Raw genomic sequence first — 17,951 nt, 5'->3', positions numbered from 1 at the left:
AGTGGCAGCAGCGGTAGCAATGGACGGACGTCACTTGACGCTTCTAGTACTGCAGCCCACCGGAACGTTCGGGGAACCTGCAGACTTCGGCTCTGGAGTCACTACGCGCTCTCATGTCACGCACTTATTCGCCGAGCTAAGACCAACGGGCTACCTGGTGGCCATACTGGAATTAGTGACTCGTGCATGGGACGGATGTCACCTAACGCGTCCTATATTGTGCCTTTTGTTCGGTTGTACATTTTCAAGGTCGAAGATTGGTCGCGAATGTTGGGACGAAAGGCGGTCAAGGAGGCATTTTTAGAGACATCACAGAATGGAACATGATAGAAGCGTAACTAGGGGCGAGGGGGACAATGAGAAAAAAAAAAGACTGTGTAAAAAGTTTTCGAAAATTATCATCGTAATTTTGCTACATAAAGTAACAATTAGTAATTTTACCGTCTTAAAAACGAAAATATGGGCTTTATTTTACAATGTAGGTATCCATTTCTCCTCGACTACCCCAACAGAGCAACAGTTGTACAGCCGGAAATAGCACGCATGTGCAAGCTTGCACAGCGTTTTTGTCGTGCAGAATGACGTTGCTCACATGAACAAGGCGATTTGGTCCCTATAGTTGTGTTATTTGCGTGTTTGTTCAAGCCAGGGCGTGTACCACTTCACCTCACCTCGCATTTCGCCTGAGCTTGAGCACGGCCTTTGTGGGTGAACGAAGCCGTGACTGCACACTCTTCGTTATCGAGTACCTGGGCGCTGCTTGATCTGACGTGATCTGTCCTTCCGCGTCGATGAAAGAGTAGCGCTACACGAAGAAATATCGCGCAGTGCTTGTTCACTTTTCCTATACATAAGTTTTGAGCACACTACAGGCAGAAAAACTGGTGCGTTGAACTGCCTTTTAAATGATATGGGGCAAGGCTCTCCTGTCTGATAACTGTTGATATGAATATATGGCGTGGCGAAGAATTGTAAGTGCTTCAATTATTCTGTTAATAGTATTGGGATAGAGTGGTATTTCGTGACTGCGTGTTAGCCAAACCACTTTTCATTTGTTGAAGCAAAATTATTTGGTTCTGTCATGTATATTGGGCAGGTATAGCGATTATTTGCCTATATATATATATATATATATATATATATATATATATATATATATATATAGGCAAATAAGTGTCTCTCTAGTGCTGTCATTGAACACCTTCCTATTCGCTGGCATTTTTAAGCAAAATACAAAATCAACTTCAATGACATGGTCGCGCATAAGTTGAGGTAAGCAACCAGCTCAAAGAAGAAAAATCGCACTTCGTGTAGTGGCGAAATGCCGGACTTCAAAGGAATTAAAAAATTTCCACAGGGAGCATAACATTACTACCTAACTTACTCTTCCGGACGTGACGTCATACCTTTTCTTTCTTTCTTTCTTTTTTTGCTTCCGAGAAGTTCTTCCCCTTCGACACACGGAAGATGGCAATGATTAAAACACGCCTTTTGTACAAATGTATTTCTATGGCTAATTTCCTGTATTTAAATTAGGCAGTTTAAATTAGGTAGCGAGGCACTGGAAGTGGTAAGGGAATACATCTACCTAGGACAGGTAGTGACTGCAGATTCGGATCATGAGACTGAAATAACCAGAAGAATAAGAATGGGCTGGGGTGCGTTTGGCAGGCAATCTCAGATCATGAACAGCAGGTTGCCATTATCCCTCAAGAGAAAAGTTTATAACAGCTGTGCCTTACCAGTACTCACGTACGGGGCAGAAACCTGGAGGCTTACGAAAAGGGTTCTACTTAAATTGAGGACGACGCAACGAGCTATGGAAAGAAGAATGATCGGTGTAACGTTAAGGGATAAGAAAAGAGCAGATTGGGTGAGGGAACGAACGCGAGTTAATGAGATCTTAGTTGAAATCAAGAAAAAGAAATGGGCATGGGCAGGACATGTAATGAGGAGGGAAGATAACCGATGGTCATTAAGGGTTACGGAATGGATTCCAAGGGTAGGGAAGCGTAGCAGTGCGCGGCAGAAAGTTAGGTGGACGGATAAGATTAAGTTTGCAGGGACGACATGGCCACAATTAGTACATGACCGGGGTAGTTGGAGAAGTATGGGAGAGGCCTTTATCCTGCAGTTGGCGTAACCAGGCTGCTGCTGCTGCTGCTGATTATTATTATTATTATTATTATTATTATTATTATTATTATTATTATTATTATTATTATTATTATTTCTATGGAAGCATGGCTGCCGAGTTTACATTTAACTTCAATTTTTGTTGCTTGCTTTACGCGACGCTTTTTACTACTGTCGATGCCATGCTTCCTCAAAATGTTCAATTTTCCTGTATCGCGGGCACTGTGAGTGTAGTGAGTGTCCTATGTCAATTCTGAACCAATGGCCGCGTTGGCTAATGTGTTCCCCAAGGTCGATACAAATAGGTCGTGAAGCTTCCGGCGATAAGCGGTCCAGAACCAGTTGTCGCCGACTTCAGCAAGGGCGGTTATGTAAGGAGGGAACAGACATTGAGAAAGAAAAGTGTCCCGATTAATGCACGACGTGGTAGGACTTCTTCAATTTAAATAACATTTCTAATTAATGGTATCTGCGCTAGGAAAGGATATGACAAATTTCATTTATTTGCTAATTAACAATAAGTACCTCTTTTTGGGTGGTCGCTATAAAAGGGTACGTTCACGCCCTTCGTGAAGTTTGCAGAAAAACGCGCTCGTAAAGTTCACCTGCTACTGGGCCTCCTCCTCCCCCCTCCCCCCCTTTACACGTGCTGTTTTGCTTGTCAACATTTGTCTGAATTCTGCTGGCTCAGTGTTTGCGAGGTGTGTTTTATCGTTGTTCTACGCGTTCAGTGAAAAGTAGTCAGTTACGACCAGCATGCAGATAATTGTTTAGCTGCTTTCGTGTGGCTGCGCTGGTCGACGGGCGTGGTTTCCGATGACCAAGCTTTCTTTGGCCTGTAACGAAACGATGTTCTGTGCATGGGTGCGATTTCAACATTCGTACGACGGATGTTTTGCGACATCGATTTGCACGCTAAAAGCACGAAACGCCCGTCGAGTCGAATTGCGGGGCACTTAAAACTAGCTCCGGTGGCAGGCCACGAAAACAAATTTAGCGCCTTTGACAACAAAGGTGACGTCACTTCTGTTTTTAACGGATACGGCGTCACATTATTTTTTGTTCCGCCGGGAGTGTTTCCGAGTCTCGCAGATGGCGCTAAGCCTTGTTAATAGCTGATGAACCGCCATATTTTGAAAGTGCGGGCTTCCATGAAAGCTTCGCTACGAGGTATTATTTGCCTTGTGTACCATTCGTGTGACGACCTCCTGTCAACTGACGGACGCATCATAAAGTACGACAAACGTGAGTACGGCTACATCGCAAAAATTGCTCCTGTTGATTTGGAAGACATAAAGGGAAATGTGAAAGTGGGTGTAGGATGTGGCGTTGCGTGTGATTTTGTGTGTGAGAAGGGAAGTCAAAAAGGTTTTGGATGTCAAGCTTGCTGCCCATTTATCAATCATAATGCAAAGGCTCAAGCCAGCCGGTCTGCTGAAGTTGAAGAAACGAAGTCTCTTCAATTTATGTTTCAAAGGTATGATGTAGTACTCAGTCAACAAATGACGCAAGACTAGTGGCCTGCTGAAGTCTGTAAACTCGAGATGACTTGTGCAACAAATAATATGGAACATGTGAAAGAAACTGTAAACGACCTTGAATGGCGTAGCAGAAGGCTAACCGGTAGGTGCATAGGATACCGCGAATTGAAAATGAACATTTGCTCAGCAAGGTAAATAAAATGGCGAAACCTGTCAAGTCGCCAGATTTGCAGTATAATAGCGCGTGTCCTTATTTTTTCTTCCCGCGTGAGTTGTCTTTTTGTTTGCGCTAGTTTTCCTCGTCGACAATGCAATGCCAAATTTGACTTTGAATGACATCAGTATTGTTCAAGTTTTCCTTCTAGGCCCGCAAAAGGGCAGGAATTATTGTGCGATTTCTCAAGCAATGTACTTGTGATAGATGGCTGCAGAAGTGCAGAGCAGTGCGAAATAACTCGTATATCTGGATAACTGAAAGCTTGATGCGATTGAGGAGAAACTTGCTACGTCTTGCCGAGAAATTGGCCACCAACAACAATTATCGTTTCCCATGGCATGCTAACTGAAAAGTTATCCTGCGGGAAAGGAAAGGGTCATTAGCCGTTATCATTCGTAGCATAGCAAACCTCGACAAAATACCTGCAAAATTATGTTCCTTTGTGCCGCTCATTTATTTTGTCGGTTTGTTAGGGAACAAGTGCGTTCCTTAAACCATAGTATTTTCTTAAGAAGCCATAATTACCGATGCTGTAACCGCGTTTATCTTAACCTTCGTCAGAAAGAAAAAAAAACATTCTCTTTATCTTAGACAGCACACGTTTCGATATTGTAATGTTTACAGAAACGTAATTTGCGTCTCAGTATGTTTACACTGTTCTGACAAAAAAAAAAAAATCGTTTTGCATGAAAGGGCTTAGAAAAAAATGTTTCCAATTCAATACACTGTGGTACATCGCCAAAATTTTGTGGTATTACTTCTTCAAATAAAGTTATTTCCGTGAAGTTCGGCAATTTAGTGCCTTGGGCTTGCTAACGTGTGACATATGAGTGGCCTTTTCTTAATTTTAAATTACTCTTAGATTTGCGAACAAAAATGCTATTGCTTAGTTCTTGCTGCTGACATATGTTTACTAAATATGCTTGTTGACAGCAACACAATATTGATATTCGTGTATCTATGAACGATGCTGCCAAATCGCGAAAACAATTGCGACAAACTTAATTTGATATCGCAGCATTAACTAAATGTAAGGGCTGCCTAGAAACCATAAGCTTGGACTTCGTGCATGTAGAAAATTCTGATGTAGCATAAGGCGCATCTTTAGAAGTGTTTGTAGGTGTTTACTCATATTGTCTCCCCACCAAAATAATTATTTATCATAAAGATAGGCGTAAGTCATAGATGCGAAAGGAACTCACTCCAGTTGGTTCAAGATAGAATAAACTTTATTTTCCAACGGATAAGGTGATCTACCCACCCCCCGACACGCAGGTCAGGGGGCGAGTGCCGCCGCCTCAGATGCAGGCTAGGAGGTCTTGGGTCCCAGCAGCCTCTTCAGCCAGTTGGACGAGCCGGAGCTGGAGCACAGAGTCCGAGCGGCGCAGCAGGGTCTCCCAGGTGTCTCTAGTACCTATTTTGTGCGTTCCCCCGGGAGAGTACGCACATTCCCATATTATGTAGTCGAGGGTCCCTCTCGCCCCACAAAGATTCAAAAGCGAGATCAAGTATATATAAATTATCCATGCATAGTTGATCACCTGAAGCGCTTCAAGCTTTCAAATGTTATCCAAATTTTGTGACAACTACGAGTGGCTAAGAGGAAACATCGTATGGTCTCTTTGACCCATACCGAATGTTCAGCCAGAATGTATGGAAAACAATAAAGCCTATAATTAGCGGCCAACCTGTATCAATAACGAAATTTATGAAAGACGGAATTTACTGAGGCTCTAATAGCTAATCAACTTAATGATTTTTTTCGCGTCTGTTGAAGAAACGTAGGAGAATTACTCAAAGAAAATGTTTATGGATGCGCGAAACAATCGCACTATATTGACACGTGTAGTTGTTTATCTTTATCGGGAGGCCACGTTTCACCGCCTAACAAATGTTATAGCACAGCACAGGACGCGCCTGCACGTATCGGAAGTTTCTGGAATGTTATTGATAGTTCCATCCGCTGTCTGTCACCGAACCTTGTGTGACCTGATTGTATATATACGCGACGCGAATTGTGTAGAACACTGTGGAAAACACGCGGGTCCCAGCGATCACTCTGGAACATTCGACGACTGATGTATAAAAGCCGACGCGCTTGACCCGCTGATCATATTTTCGACGATCGCTCAGTGTCTTCGCCGCTATCATTGTGCTTTTAAGTGTAACTGGCTTTTGAGGGCACAAGTTCGCCCATTAAAGATTTAGTTTCGCCACTTACAGTTTTGCTACTGTGTTTGTCAGTCACTACCACGTGACAATATAATTAGAAACAGCCTGGGAAAGCGAAGTTATCACATAATTTATGATACCCAATAACAGTGAGACAGTTGACGCGTTTGACACATAAATTTAGCCTATAAAACTCATAATTATTGACCTTGCGCTATCCGTAACACATAAAAAGATTATCCTTTTCCGATGATGGTACAAAATTAGAAACTCACCACATACAGATTCCGCAGAATGGGTTCACCGAGCAAGCGCTTCTTGAACAAAAGGAATATATATTGCGAAACTTCAAATCTAAAAATATGACGTTCGTACTTTTCTGGAACTTCTCAAAGGCTTTTGATAGAACTAATCAAAGCGTCCTTCTAAGGTAGCTTGATCGTTATGGAATTCGGGGTAAAGCTTATCGATTAATCAAATATCGTCTACAGCAGCGTTCGCAGTTGCTGATAGCCGCAGGGCAGTGCTCTTTGTCAAAGAATCACATTCAGTGTCCGGTAAGGAAGCGTAATCGGAACCTTTGTCTGTTAATGTGTAAATGAAATTGTTCGCATTAATGAAGCAACTAAATACATAGTTTATGCAGACGATACGCTGTTATTCTTCGCTGGCCCTTCAAGTGAGTGCGTCGGGCCCATGCAACATAGCTAAATTAAGTTGCTAGACACTGCATAATAGCTTGAACATCAATGTTGCTAAAACTAAAGCTGCGCTGTTTCATCTGGAAAACACTCAGTGCATCCTTACCCCGGTACTAATAAGTAATATTGGAATATAAGTGATAAAGTGATTTAAAACCTTGCATATCTATTTTACAGAGAACATGAGTGAAAACCTCAATTATTTAATTGGAAGACAATCTAGAATTACTGGGCTCAGGCTCTGTCACAAATCGTATCTTTCCCAGTCGTGTAGTTTAGTACTGAATAATGCCGTAAGCTGCTCTTTGATGAATTATGAAACGGTTGTAAGACCAGCGACTTTAAAAGAAAACATGACTAAACTGACAATCTTGCAAAAAAGAATACTTCGTATTGTTTTTGACGCTCGGCACTATTATCATATCATTAATTTATTGAAAAAAGCATAACGTTGTTCGTATCCAGTATATTGTATTATAGACTTTTCCACCAATGTAAGGGTTTAAAGGCTTAACACGAGAACGCACTAAACAGTATAACAGATTTACAAACGAACTTACCAATGAATGCTGCATAAAACATGAACCACGGAACAATGACGTGTAAAGAGCTGCCGTACAAACTACGGAGAACGAATGCTCAGCAACCTTCTTCCGGCAATTCTAAGCCATTTTTCGCTGGCAAAGGGCTTTGATTATGCTGTTACCCTCAAAGAGGCAAGAAACACATTTGTAATTTCCAAACCTGAACACTTTTGTTAACGCACGTTCTACGTTCTATAGTTTGTGTATTCCCACGTTTTATTTTGATTGAGTATGCATAATCACGCCTGTTATATTGTGACCACTGCTATTTGTCCCGTGTGTAAACGAGGAGACCGGATCCTCCATGCTGCTAGCACAGCCTTTCTTCTGCCGTCCTTGCAACGTCTCTGTAGAAAAAAAAATATTTAGTGATAAGTCCTTTACCTTTAGTAGATTATTTGCGCAAGTGGATGTTTCCTGCTTCACTTGGATACGAGCTCGCACTTTGCTTCGGGTAGTTATGCACATTTATCTCATAATTTTCGGTGTCATTATGGATTAGTTTGACAGAGACGCACGAACAGTGGCCAAGATTTTCATTAGAATAAAAACAGGAACAGCGCAACACAGGACGAGCGAGTAAACAGGACAGACGCTGACTAGATGCTAGTCAGCGTCTGTCCTGTTTACTCGCTCGTCCTGTGTGGCGCTGTTCCTGTTTTTATTCTAAAGATGAGCCAACCAGCCCCATTGAACACACTGCCAAGATTTTCTGTTTCCTTACGCACGTTGCATGAAGACACAGGATGGACCGTACAAGAAACAGATATTGAAGTATCTCGCTGAAATTATCGTTTAGTCGATGCGGAGTTCTAATCACCAATAAAATTCGAACTGCTAGGGTTTCTGTGCAAGAATAACGAACGGACAGACTGAATCGAGTAAACACACACACGACACCGAACGCAGACTTATTTTCCAGAAAAAACGAGGATACATATGCAGTCTACTTCGCATGCGGCTGGCAGATATCCTCCCAGGCTTATCGACGCCACCCATTGTCACCGATTAGCCTAGTTCTTTCTTTTGCTGAGAGCTATGAACACTGCGCAGACATCCGTGTCAGGAGGGGTCAACTTAATGTTATCAGCTCCCATAACTTCTCTTTTTCTTTGGCTGCTTGGTATATATAGTATCGCCGTCCTGTAAAAAAATTGGTTCGCCCTTGCAGCTAGTGCTGTGCATGGTGAAATGTCCGGGCGCTTACATAAAACCACACTTCTATTGGTGTTCACGCAGTCTTGCATTAGTGCACGTCTCTGTTTGGTTAACGTAATCAGCACCGCAAGTTGACGGGGCTGATTCAGGCCGCCCATTCAGTCTGTTTTTCAATATGTCCATTCGTTATTCTCGAGCAGAAACTCTGCCGTGTTTGACCAATTAGCTCACTGCGGCAATTTGCATTTTGCTAAAATTCACACAAAAATATATTGGTACTGATCGAAATAATTGAGGAAGCGTGTCCCTACTGATATCTTCTGAAAGATATTCAAGTGACCAAGCCTAATTGGGTTTATTTGAGCGTTCATCAAGCGCGCTCGTTAAGCAAGTGCCACTGTTTCAGCGTCTGAATACCCTCAATTTAGAGACGCTACGTGCTACATATATACCCATGTATAAAAAAAAAGAAATCAGGAAAAATTACTGTTTCATATACATACATACATACATACATACATACATACATACATACATACATACATACATACATACATACATACATACATACATACATACATACATACATACATACATACATACATACCTACCTTGTGGTCTAATGAGTGCTCGGTCATTCTTAATGAAGGGTTCGACAAAAGACGCAGGCAAGTTTATGTATGGGCGGCGTAAGCACTGCCTATCAACTACAGGTTTATTGAAAACACGTGATGGTTTACATAGTGCAAAACACGGGAAAAAGAAGAACGAAATGAAACAACCCAAACTGAAACTGAAATTCCCATGGCACACGGGGACACAAGTAGCCACATACAAATGAACGTGATAAGGCAAATTATGTATTGTTAGTGGGTTAATTGGCAGACTCGCGCGCGATTACGTATAAATTCTCAATATGAAGAGGTTCAACAATGTCGCGGGTGGGCTCATCAACATGCCGTATAAAAATGCCACATCGATTTTTTTTTTCAGTACACACGCCGGGTCTTTTCGAAAGCAGACTTACGCTATGTCTCTACAGTAATTGCAAGCGAGCGAGCGATAGTATGCCATCGCTCGCTCACTTGCAATTCCAATAAAAAAGAAAGAAGAAAACATTCATTTGTGACGATGCTCTGTCGGCATCGCTATAATTCCAATAGAGACACAACGCCGGAACAGAGAAGGCAAGAACCGGGAAATGTTGGGCGATATGATAACGGAGAGGGTGGCGGCGACCGCCTATATTAAAAGGTGGAAAGAGAAAGGACCATACACCGGAGGTCAAAAGAAAATTTTTAAACTAAGAACACTGCAAACCTTTGCTGTTATGGGAACAATTAAGCAGAACATAATTATTTAACATGGTTTGTGCAAGCCTGATGTGAGAAAACATAAAAGTTTAGTGTTGCAACACTTCGTGAGGGATGAAGTTACTATAGCAAAGCTCTATGTGGCTAGGTTCCGGAAAAATTTGCATGCGTCTTTCGAGCCGTGTAGATCGAGAATTTATCCCAATACGTGGTCCGATTCCCAAGATAGTGAAATACCGGGCCGGCCCGCGGCAGAGGTGAAGCAGGCATTAAGCAATCCGCCTACTTGCAAAAATAAGTTTACTCTGTTAATTAAAAAATTATGGGTTTTTACGTGCCAAAACCACTTTCTGATTATGAGGCACGCCGTAGTGGAGGACTCCGGAAATTTCGACCACCTGGGGTTCTTTAACGTGCACCTAAATCTAAGTACACTGGTGTTTTCGCATTTCGCCCCAAACGAAATGCGGCCGCTGTGGCCGGGATTCGATCCCGCGATCTCGTGCTCAGCAGCCCAACACCACAGCCACTGAGCAACCACGGCGTGTCAAGTTTACTCTCTTACGTCCAAGCACAACCTGTATAAGACATTAAGCTGATAAGAACAGATACTACACTTTGACCCGTGTCGGCCATGCTTGCGGTCGCACCGCCCTGTCTTTGTCGGCGTTCCAATGCCTTTTGCGTATCCTCTTTCCTTCCGCTCTGTCGAGGTGGTGGTCCCGCAAGCGTGCTACCCGCCAGGACAGCGAGGCGGAAAGAAATGCGAACCGTCCTAGTGGCCCCGATCCCTCCAACTTGGAACATTTCACTAGAGCAATGGCCAATTTTCAGAGGGAGTTTGTGCGCAACCAATTTTGTGTGGCCTTTGTTGTGTGTCACCGCTTGCGGTTTTCGACGAGAAGAAAGGGGGTTAACCGAGGGGCCCGATTTTTATTAGTCATATCATAAGAAGCCAACAAACACTGACACCAAGGACAACATAGGGGAAATTACTTGTGCTTAATAAATGAAATAAAGAAATGATAAATTAATGCAAATGAAAGCGGATGAAAAAACAACTTGCCGCAGGTGGGGAACGATCCTACAACATTCGCATTTCGCGTGCGATGCTCTACCAATTGAGCTACCACGGCGCCGTTTCCCCATCCACTTTCTTGGGTATTTATGTTCCCTAGTAGAACACTGGGAGTGTTAGCCAGCGCCACCACTCACAGACCTTAGCGGATGACGTGGAACGTCCTTTCTGCCATAGGTGTCACGAGAATGTGATCTTTTTGGGTGAAGGCAACTGGTCAATGAACCCACACATGCTACCTGAAGGTCTCAATCTTGCCGGGTTCGAGACCTTCGTTATGTAATAAACGAGAAGAAAGGCGGTTAACCGAGGGGCCCGATTTTTATTAGTCATAAGAAGCCAACAAACACTGAAACCAAGGACAACATAGGGAAAATTACTTGTGATTAATAAATGAAATAAAGAAACGCTAAATTATTGGAAAGTGGATGAAAAAACTTGCCGCAAGTGGGGAACGATCCCACAGCCTTCGCAGACCCCTGGCATTGGTTATAAGCTTCTGCTAGTTAAAATACTCCTGAGATGTTTGCACTCTCTGTACACTTCAGCGAAGGCGAATAATTGGGACCCCCCCATTCTGTTTTAGATCTCACTTCTAAAGAAAAAGCATGCTGTGTCGCAGTTCTCGAGGAGATGGTTTTCAGAGGCAAGAATGAGAGGAAGATGAGGCTCAATATGGCTACACGAAGTGCTTTCTTCACGTCTATTATTTTAAAGATGAGACGTTACCAGTTCGTCGACGTTGCTCAGCTGTGGGGACGGCAATTTCTTGCCGAAGTATCTTTCTATTTCGTCCAGGGTTTTTGCTTTAGTCTCAGGCACATATATCACAAATAGCACAAATGTCACCGCCAGGAAGCTGGCGTACAACCAGTACGCAGCGGCAGTACCCATCAAGCGTGACAGGTCGGTGTACGTCTTGGTGACTAGAAAACCAAAGCAGTAGTAGAGAACGATGCACACAGCAGTCGCCACACCCTTTGTCTTCAGAGGGAGGAGTTCGCCGACGTATACGAACGGCAGGGGACCGAGCCCCAGCGAGTATCCGGCGAAGTACACCGACATGGAGGCCAGCGGAAGCCAGCCATAGTTGTCGTGGAAATGTTGGTTTTTCGTTTGCTTCATGTAGAAGCACACACCCAGCACTGCCAGGCTGACCGCTGACGAGGCGGTAGAGACGATGAAGAGCCACTTGCGGCCTGCCTTGTCGGCGAGCACCGTGGCCACCAAGAAGGCCACCGAAAGGATGCCACCTACCACGATCGTACAGTCGTCGGCAGCAATGGACACGTCGGCCTCCTGCAATATGTCTTGGGCGAAGAAGATGAGAATGCTGATCGCCGACCCCTGTTGCATGAGCAGAGTCAGGAGGGAGCACAGGAACGACTTGTACACGTACGGCTCCTTCAAGTCTCCGAAGGTCAGCTTCGTGGTGACATCGACGGTGCAGGTTTCCAGGGCGGCGAATTCGTCTTCGACCCGTGGTCCCCGGTAGAACCGCAAGGCTTCCATGGCCTCCTTCCGCCGTCCCTTTTGTAGGAGCCACATTGGTGACTCCCGGACGTAGAACAGGAAAGTCGCGCCGTTGATGACTGCTGGGACGAGGCAGGCGGCGGCGAGCCACTTGTAGTTGAGCCACTTGCCCATGGTGTAGCCGATCAGGATGCCCAGCGTTTCGACAAAGTTGCAGCCAGTGTTGAGCGCCCCCCGCAGGTTGGCGGGCGTCACTTCGGCTACGAACACCGTGGACGCAGCCGAAGCGACGGACATTCCACCACCCGTCAAAAAGCGGCCCACGAACAGCAGTGTTGTGGAATTCGCGAAGGCGATGAACAGCCAGCCAGCAGCGAACCACGCGGCCGACATCAACATCGTTCCCCTGCGTCCGGTCAGGCTCAGCAGGTGTCCTAGAGTATGGATGAGACGAACTAAACATAGTCACTTTTGTGAAATTTGAGCAAGAACAAAGCAGTAATAAGCGCGAAATCGTATTTTAAGATTGTTTGAATAAAACCGCCGTTCACTCTATACGAAAGAGAAAAATATTGGCTGCGGCTTGGCTTAGCTAACCCTGGATACGCAAATCGAAAGCTCGGTTTAGCCTGGTTAGGTCTTGGTTTCACTCGGTTAACCTTTGATTTAGCTGTAATTATTATACTTAGATATGCAATCATCGTTAAGCGAAGTATGACGGCTGTGCCTAGGTCGGTGGATATACATGACTGTGATTAGGCTTGGGTATTCACACATCATTAGCCACACGTGAATAGACAGACACAGACATCATTCGTTGTACTAGAATGCCATTTATTGTTGCGTCGCATTATTTGCCTTGACGGCTACGAGGGCTGATCGGTGAAGCAGCCCCAGTGAAACAGCTCGCCGGGCTATATACGCGGGGTGGTCAGACGCGGCTTGGCGACGATGGCTTAAAGCCTCCCGCTCCCGCGCAACGCTCAAAGATGGCCCGACCTCGCTATCCATGGCCAAGCTCGCACTGACTACAAGGTAAATAGACCTGGTAGCGAAGCTTCCATGAGAGCCCATACGTTCAAAACATGGCGGTTCATCGGCAGTTCATGGGGCTTAGCGCCATCTGTATGTGGAGGGAACACTTCCGGTGGAAGAAAAAATATGACGCCATATTCGTTAAAAACAGAAATGACGCCATTTTGTTTTCGAAGGCGCGAAATTTGTTTTGTTGGCCTGCCTTTAGAGCTATATATTCAAACGCCCCGCCCTTCGACTTGATGGGCGTTTCGAGCTTTCAGCGCGGAAAGCGATGCAGGAAAAGGCCAGCCGTACGGTTGTCAAAATCGCACCCCTGCACAGAACATACTTTCTTTGGAGGCTGACGAAAAGTTTAGGTGTAGATTGCTGATCTTATCGTAAAATGCTAAGCCCATCGGCCAGTGCAGTCACACGGAAACAACTACACAATTATCTGACAGTCGTAACTCACTACTTTTGACTGAACAGCTTAAGAAGCGATCAAGCTATCCGCGTCACCAAATTCAGACAAACTTCGGCAAGCAAAAAAGCACAACGTGTGAGGGGGGCGTATTTCAACAGGTGAACTTTAAGAGCGCGCCTTTCTGCACATTTCAAGAGGCGCATTGCATTGCGGGTGTTAGCGGCGTCAACGCCCCCTCTAACGATGGGCACTGAAAAGTGTATTTATTAATAATAATAAAATTAAATACACTAGTATTTTCTTAACTCGTCACGAATGTATAAAATTGACCAGGAATTTTATTTTTATTGTATGAATCTATCTGTGTCTCGCTTGAATTAAAAACGTTTTTTTCTTTCCCAATGTTTGGTTCCTCCAAACATAGTCGCGCATAAATCGCTGCTCCCATAACCCCCCTTGCTGATGTCGGTGACAATTTGTAGTGAACCGCTTTTCGCTCGAAGCTTCGCGACCTATTTGGATCGATCTTGCTGACTAGGCGAGCGCAGCGCTCCTCCTAGCCAGGCGCGCGGCCAGTCACGTGGTCAGGCGGCGATATAGCTGCTTAGAGCCCATGCGCCAAGCCGGCGGCGGCGGCGGCTAGCGCAAGCGGTGGTGGCGGAGCACGGCGCGGCGAGTCACGTGATGCGTTGCCAAGGCTGTAGTGCAGCTGCGGTCAAATGAAGGTCAAATTGCTGGCGACGGCGTAACTCCGCTCGGCTAGGTTAGTAAAGGTTTCGCTTTAAAAAAAATAACAGCTGGCTTATTCGACCTTACCGAATCACAACCCAATTTCCAGCGAAGCTCTTTCTTTCGATCAGGGCCAGTGAGAATTTCACTTGGCTGTAATTAAGCTACATACTTTAAAGCGTTGCCCGGGCATGACTCGAGCGTTTGAACCTTGCCCTCATATATACCACTTTCCAGCACATTTTGCTTAGTGAGAACACTGGTCATATTTGCCCTGTCCTGGCTCCTTTTCCCCTCCACTTTCATATATTTGATGTTAATGACATTTATAGTTCCCTAGGGCTGCCGGTTGAACTCTGCGCCGTTCGCAACACACACTTACAACGCCTCGGGCCAGTTGTATGTGTAATTTATTGCAATCGCCACAATGAACCCACACACTTTGAACTTCGCCCACAAAACACCCATAAGCTTCCGCATTTCTCTACGAAATGTAAGCTTGGTGTGATTTTGACTTCCCTCGAAACACTGGGGAAGAATATGAAAGGACGATATACCGCTTTTAAGTAATTGTTGATGTTTGAAGCCAAGCCAAGCCAACGCGGAGCGCAGCCAGCGCATGGCCAGCGTTTCATGAAGCTCTTTGTCATTTTGGGATGTTATACCCGCGTAATCTCGACTTGTTACATTGTGCGGCATCGAGACACTTCCTGGCACCTCCTCGAGTGGTCATCAGCCCGGCTCAAGGCCTAAGGCCCCTCTGAGAATCAGAGGTGGGAATTAGATCCGAATGCCAGCAGCGGCGCTCGGTCCCGCGGTCGACAAAGTGCGTTAGCTTCGTGCGCGCCAGCGATTCTCCACCTGTGCTCGACAGCGTCGCTGCTGATGGCTGCCGTGCAAGCAGCGCCGATAGTGTCTCATGAATGTTCTGCAACACTTAACCATATGGACATTTCTATACAGATGGAGGATGCACAAAGTTCTGCAAGGGCTGGCAAACGCCGAATAGACGCGCAGTCTCGTGCATCAGCCACATCGATGACGTCCCCGACGTCCAAGCGGGGATGTGTTAGCGCTCCAGAAGCGTTCCCCTCGTTAACGTGCGTCGGAGCCTCTCTACAAAGTGGCCATCAAGCCCCTGGCTTGATTTGACGTTACGTCGTTCTCTAACCGGCGGACGCTCCAACATGCCCTCAATTCCTGCCTCAAGACAAACAACTTTCAAGGCTTTGCTATCCACAGAGCCACGAGCACTGTATCTAAGTGCGTTCTTGCTACGGCGTGGAGTGTAGACAGACGCTGCAGGCTGTGGCCACTTTTGAAACATCCTTAGTACCTGTGTAAGCTTATCATCATCTGCTTCGGACTTTCGGCGCTTTGTTGTGGCCGGTGCGGACCCTGGTGAAAACCCAGAGAGCTTGGCGAAGGACCTAATTTGCTCCTTGCTTCAGGTGGCTAGTGCCCATTACATGGGCCAAGAGCGCACATGCCGGGTCACCATTCGTGATCCTACAAAGCCTCCCGAGCACATTATTTACTACAGCTGTCTTCTACAGTTTCGCCCATATCGGCCAGCAGTGGTCCATTGCTACAAGTGTTTCGGGCCGGGATACATGCGCACCTCATGTTCATATTCCAGAATGGCACCGGAATAAGGCACCACGTGCAAGTGTGGCTTATGTAAATCCACTTCAAGTGGATGGGAGAACGGCGCGGCGGTAGCGCAATTGGTAGAGCATCGCACGCGTAATGCGAAGACGTGGGATCGTTCCCCACCTGCGGCAAGTTGCTTTTTCATTCACTTTCATTTCCATTAAGTTATCATTTATTTAATTCAATTTGTAAGTACAAGTCATTTCCACTGTGTTGTCCTTGGTATCTTTGTTTGTTGGCTTTTTACGCTATGATTAATATCGGGCCCCTCGGTTAAGCCCCTTTCTTCTCGTTCATGTTAACTTGGTGTCAGACACAGCCCTCCACCACGCTGACACTGCCTACCATCGAAGTGAGCCACTGCCCATAAATTCTCCATAATATGTTTGTGTAGAACGCCTGCCTACATCATTCACTACGGTAAATAGATGAAGCAGTGTAAATTTATAAGTGTACACGAAAGGTTTTTAAACGTAATCGTACTTTTGGAGAACAAAACCAAAGAATTTAATGTTAAGCGGCGTGGTTAAAACACACGCTCATGAAGAAACTCCAAGAAGGAATTGCTTGTGAGTGACAAAACGAACGGTACCACAAGGGTCGCCCGCGCCTTTTCACGAACAAAACTGAAGGAGACTTGAAAAACGATCGGTGGTGCTAACGGCTCGGAGAAGAGCTGCGCTTTTCTTGCTTCGGTTAGTTAACGTCTCTGTTACTTTATGGACGAGACTTTTCACTTCACCGTGTTCGTAACATACAACAGTTGCAACAAGGACACATTTGCACCATGCACTAACTCAAACGGAGTGGTATACCGGAGTGCAATTGTATCGTAGCTTCGCTTGCGAGAAGCCCACGTCGTCATAATATCGCGTCGAGAGGCACCGAATGGAATGCATTTTTATTTTGCTGTGAAAGCACGCATCAACACTACGGAAGCAGATGCGGCAGTTGCTGCAGCAGGAATGAGCACGTCAATCTGCGCCAGTGGCACTCGCTGCATGCGGTCGCGCTGCACCTCAACAGACACAGCATAAACGCTGACGGAATGAAGCGCGCATTTGGCTGTTTGTCTAGTCTATGAGCGACGAATCACAGCGTGGAATGTACCGAAACAGTGAGGTACGTCGGGGGGGGGGGGGGGGGGGGGGACGTGCTCCCATTAAAAAATATGTTGCTGAATTTGTTTAACGAATCCGTAAAGAAAGTAGAAGGGTTCGTCGGAGCATTGCTGGTCAGACATACCTTCAGCCACAACTTTTCTCTAAATGTGAAAATTGCTGCCGTCATTTTTCCTCTCAGGACAGCGGGGAAACTTGTAGGCGTTTCCTATAACGCATCTATATAGACCAACAGCGAAGGTTGAGCAATATTGATTTAGCCCATGATTTTCCCACGGACTTCATAATTTGCTTGATGGTAGTCTCGCAAATATCCTGAAGTCTAAACTTCCTGAAAACCGTGAAAACAGGCACGCAACGTTTTCGAGCACTTCCAGTCGCACTAACAGGCCCGCCGTAAAAGGTAACAGTGTTCTAACAAATGAAGGTATAGCTGGGTTTTCTTTCTCGAGTATAGCGTATACGTTCCACAAAACTTTTCTGCCAACTGGTCTCCCTGTATCTCATGGCTTACCCGAGATCACTCCGGCGACGAGGCCTCCGGCCAACACGAGGGCCCCGAACCACGCCGCAAAGTCGTCGCTGATGTGCATGGTGCGTCGCATGTCCGGCAGCGCAGGTGAAGAGTAGGCGCAAGTAAGACCCGTGGAAACTGTGCCGAAGTACGTAGCCGCCACCGCCAAGTACAGCCTGC

General features: G+C 45.5%; 1 protein-coding gene across 1 annotated transcript; it reads right to left on the bottom strand.

Annotated features, from left to right (window-relative positions):
* Positions 1-11,419: 11,419 nt before the first annotated feature.
* On the bottom strand, positions 11,420-12,708 carry LOC126531007 (facilitated trehalose transporter Tret1-like). The gene has a single exon (XM_050178366.3). The coding sequence runs from the start codon at positions 12,704-12,706 to the stop codon at positions 11,552-11,554; it is 1,155 nt and encodes a 384-aa protein (XP_050034323.2). The 5' UTR covers positions 12,707-12,708; the 3' UTR covers positions 11,420-11,551.
* Between the last annotated feature and the right edge of the window lie 5,243 nt (positions 12,709-17,951).

Source organism: Dermacentor andersoni, chromosome 5, assembly GCF_023375885.2.
Source record: "Dermacentor andersoni chromosome 5, qqDerAnde1_hic_scaffold, whole genome shotgun sequence".
NCBI lineage: Eukaryota > Metazoa > Arthropoda > Arachnida > Ixodida > Ixodidae > Dermacentor > Dermacentor andersoni.
Note: the sequence above shows the minus strand (reverse complement) of the source record. Positions and strands in the feature narration are given on the sequence as shown.

Excerpts from the sequence above, each read along its gene's own strand:
- LOC126531007 (XM_050178366.3), bottom strand. The coding sequence starts at position 12,706 with ATGTCGGCCGCGTGGTTCGCTGCTGGCTGGCTGTTCATCGCCTTCGCG.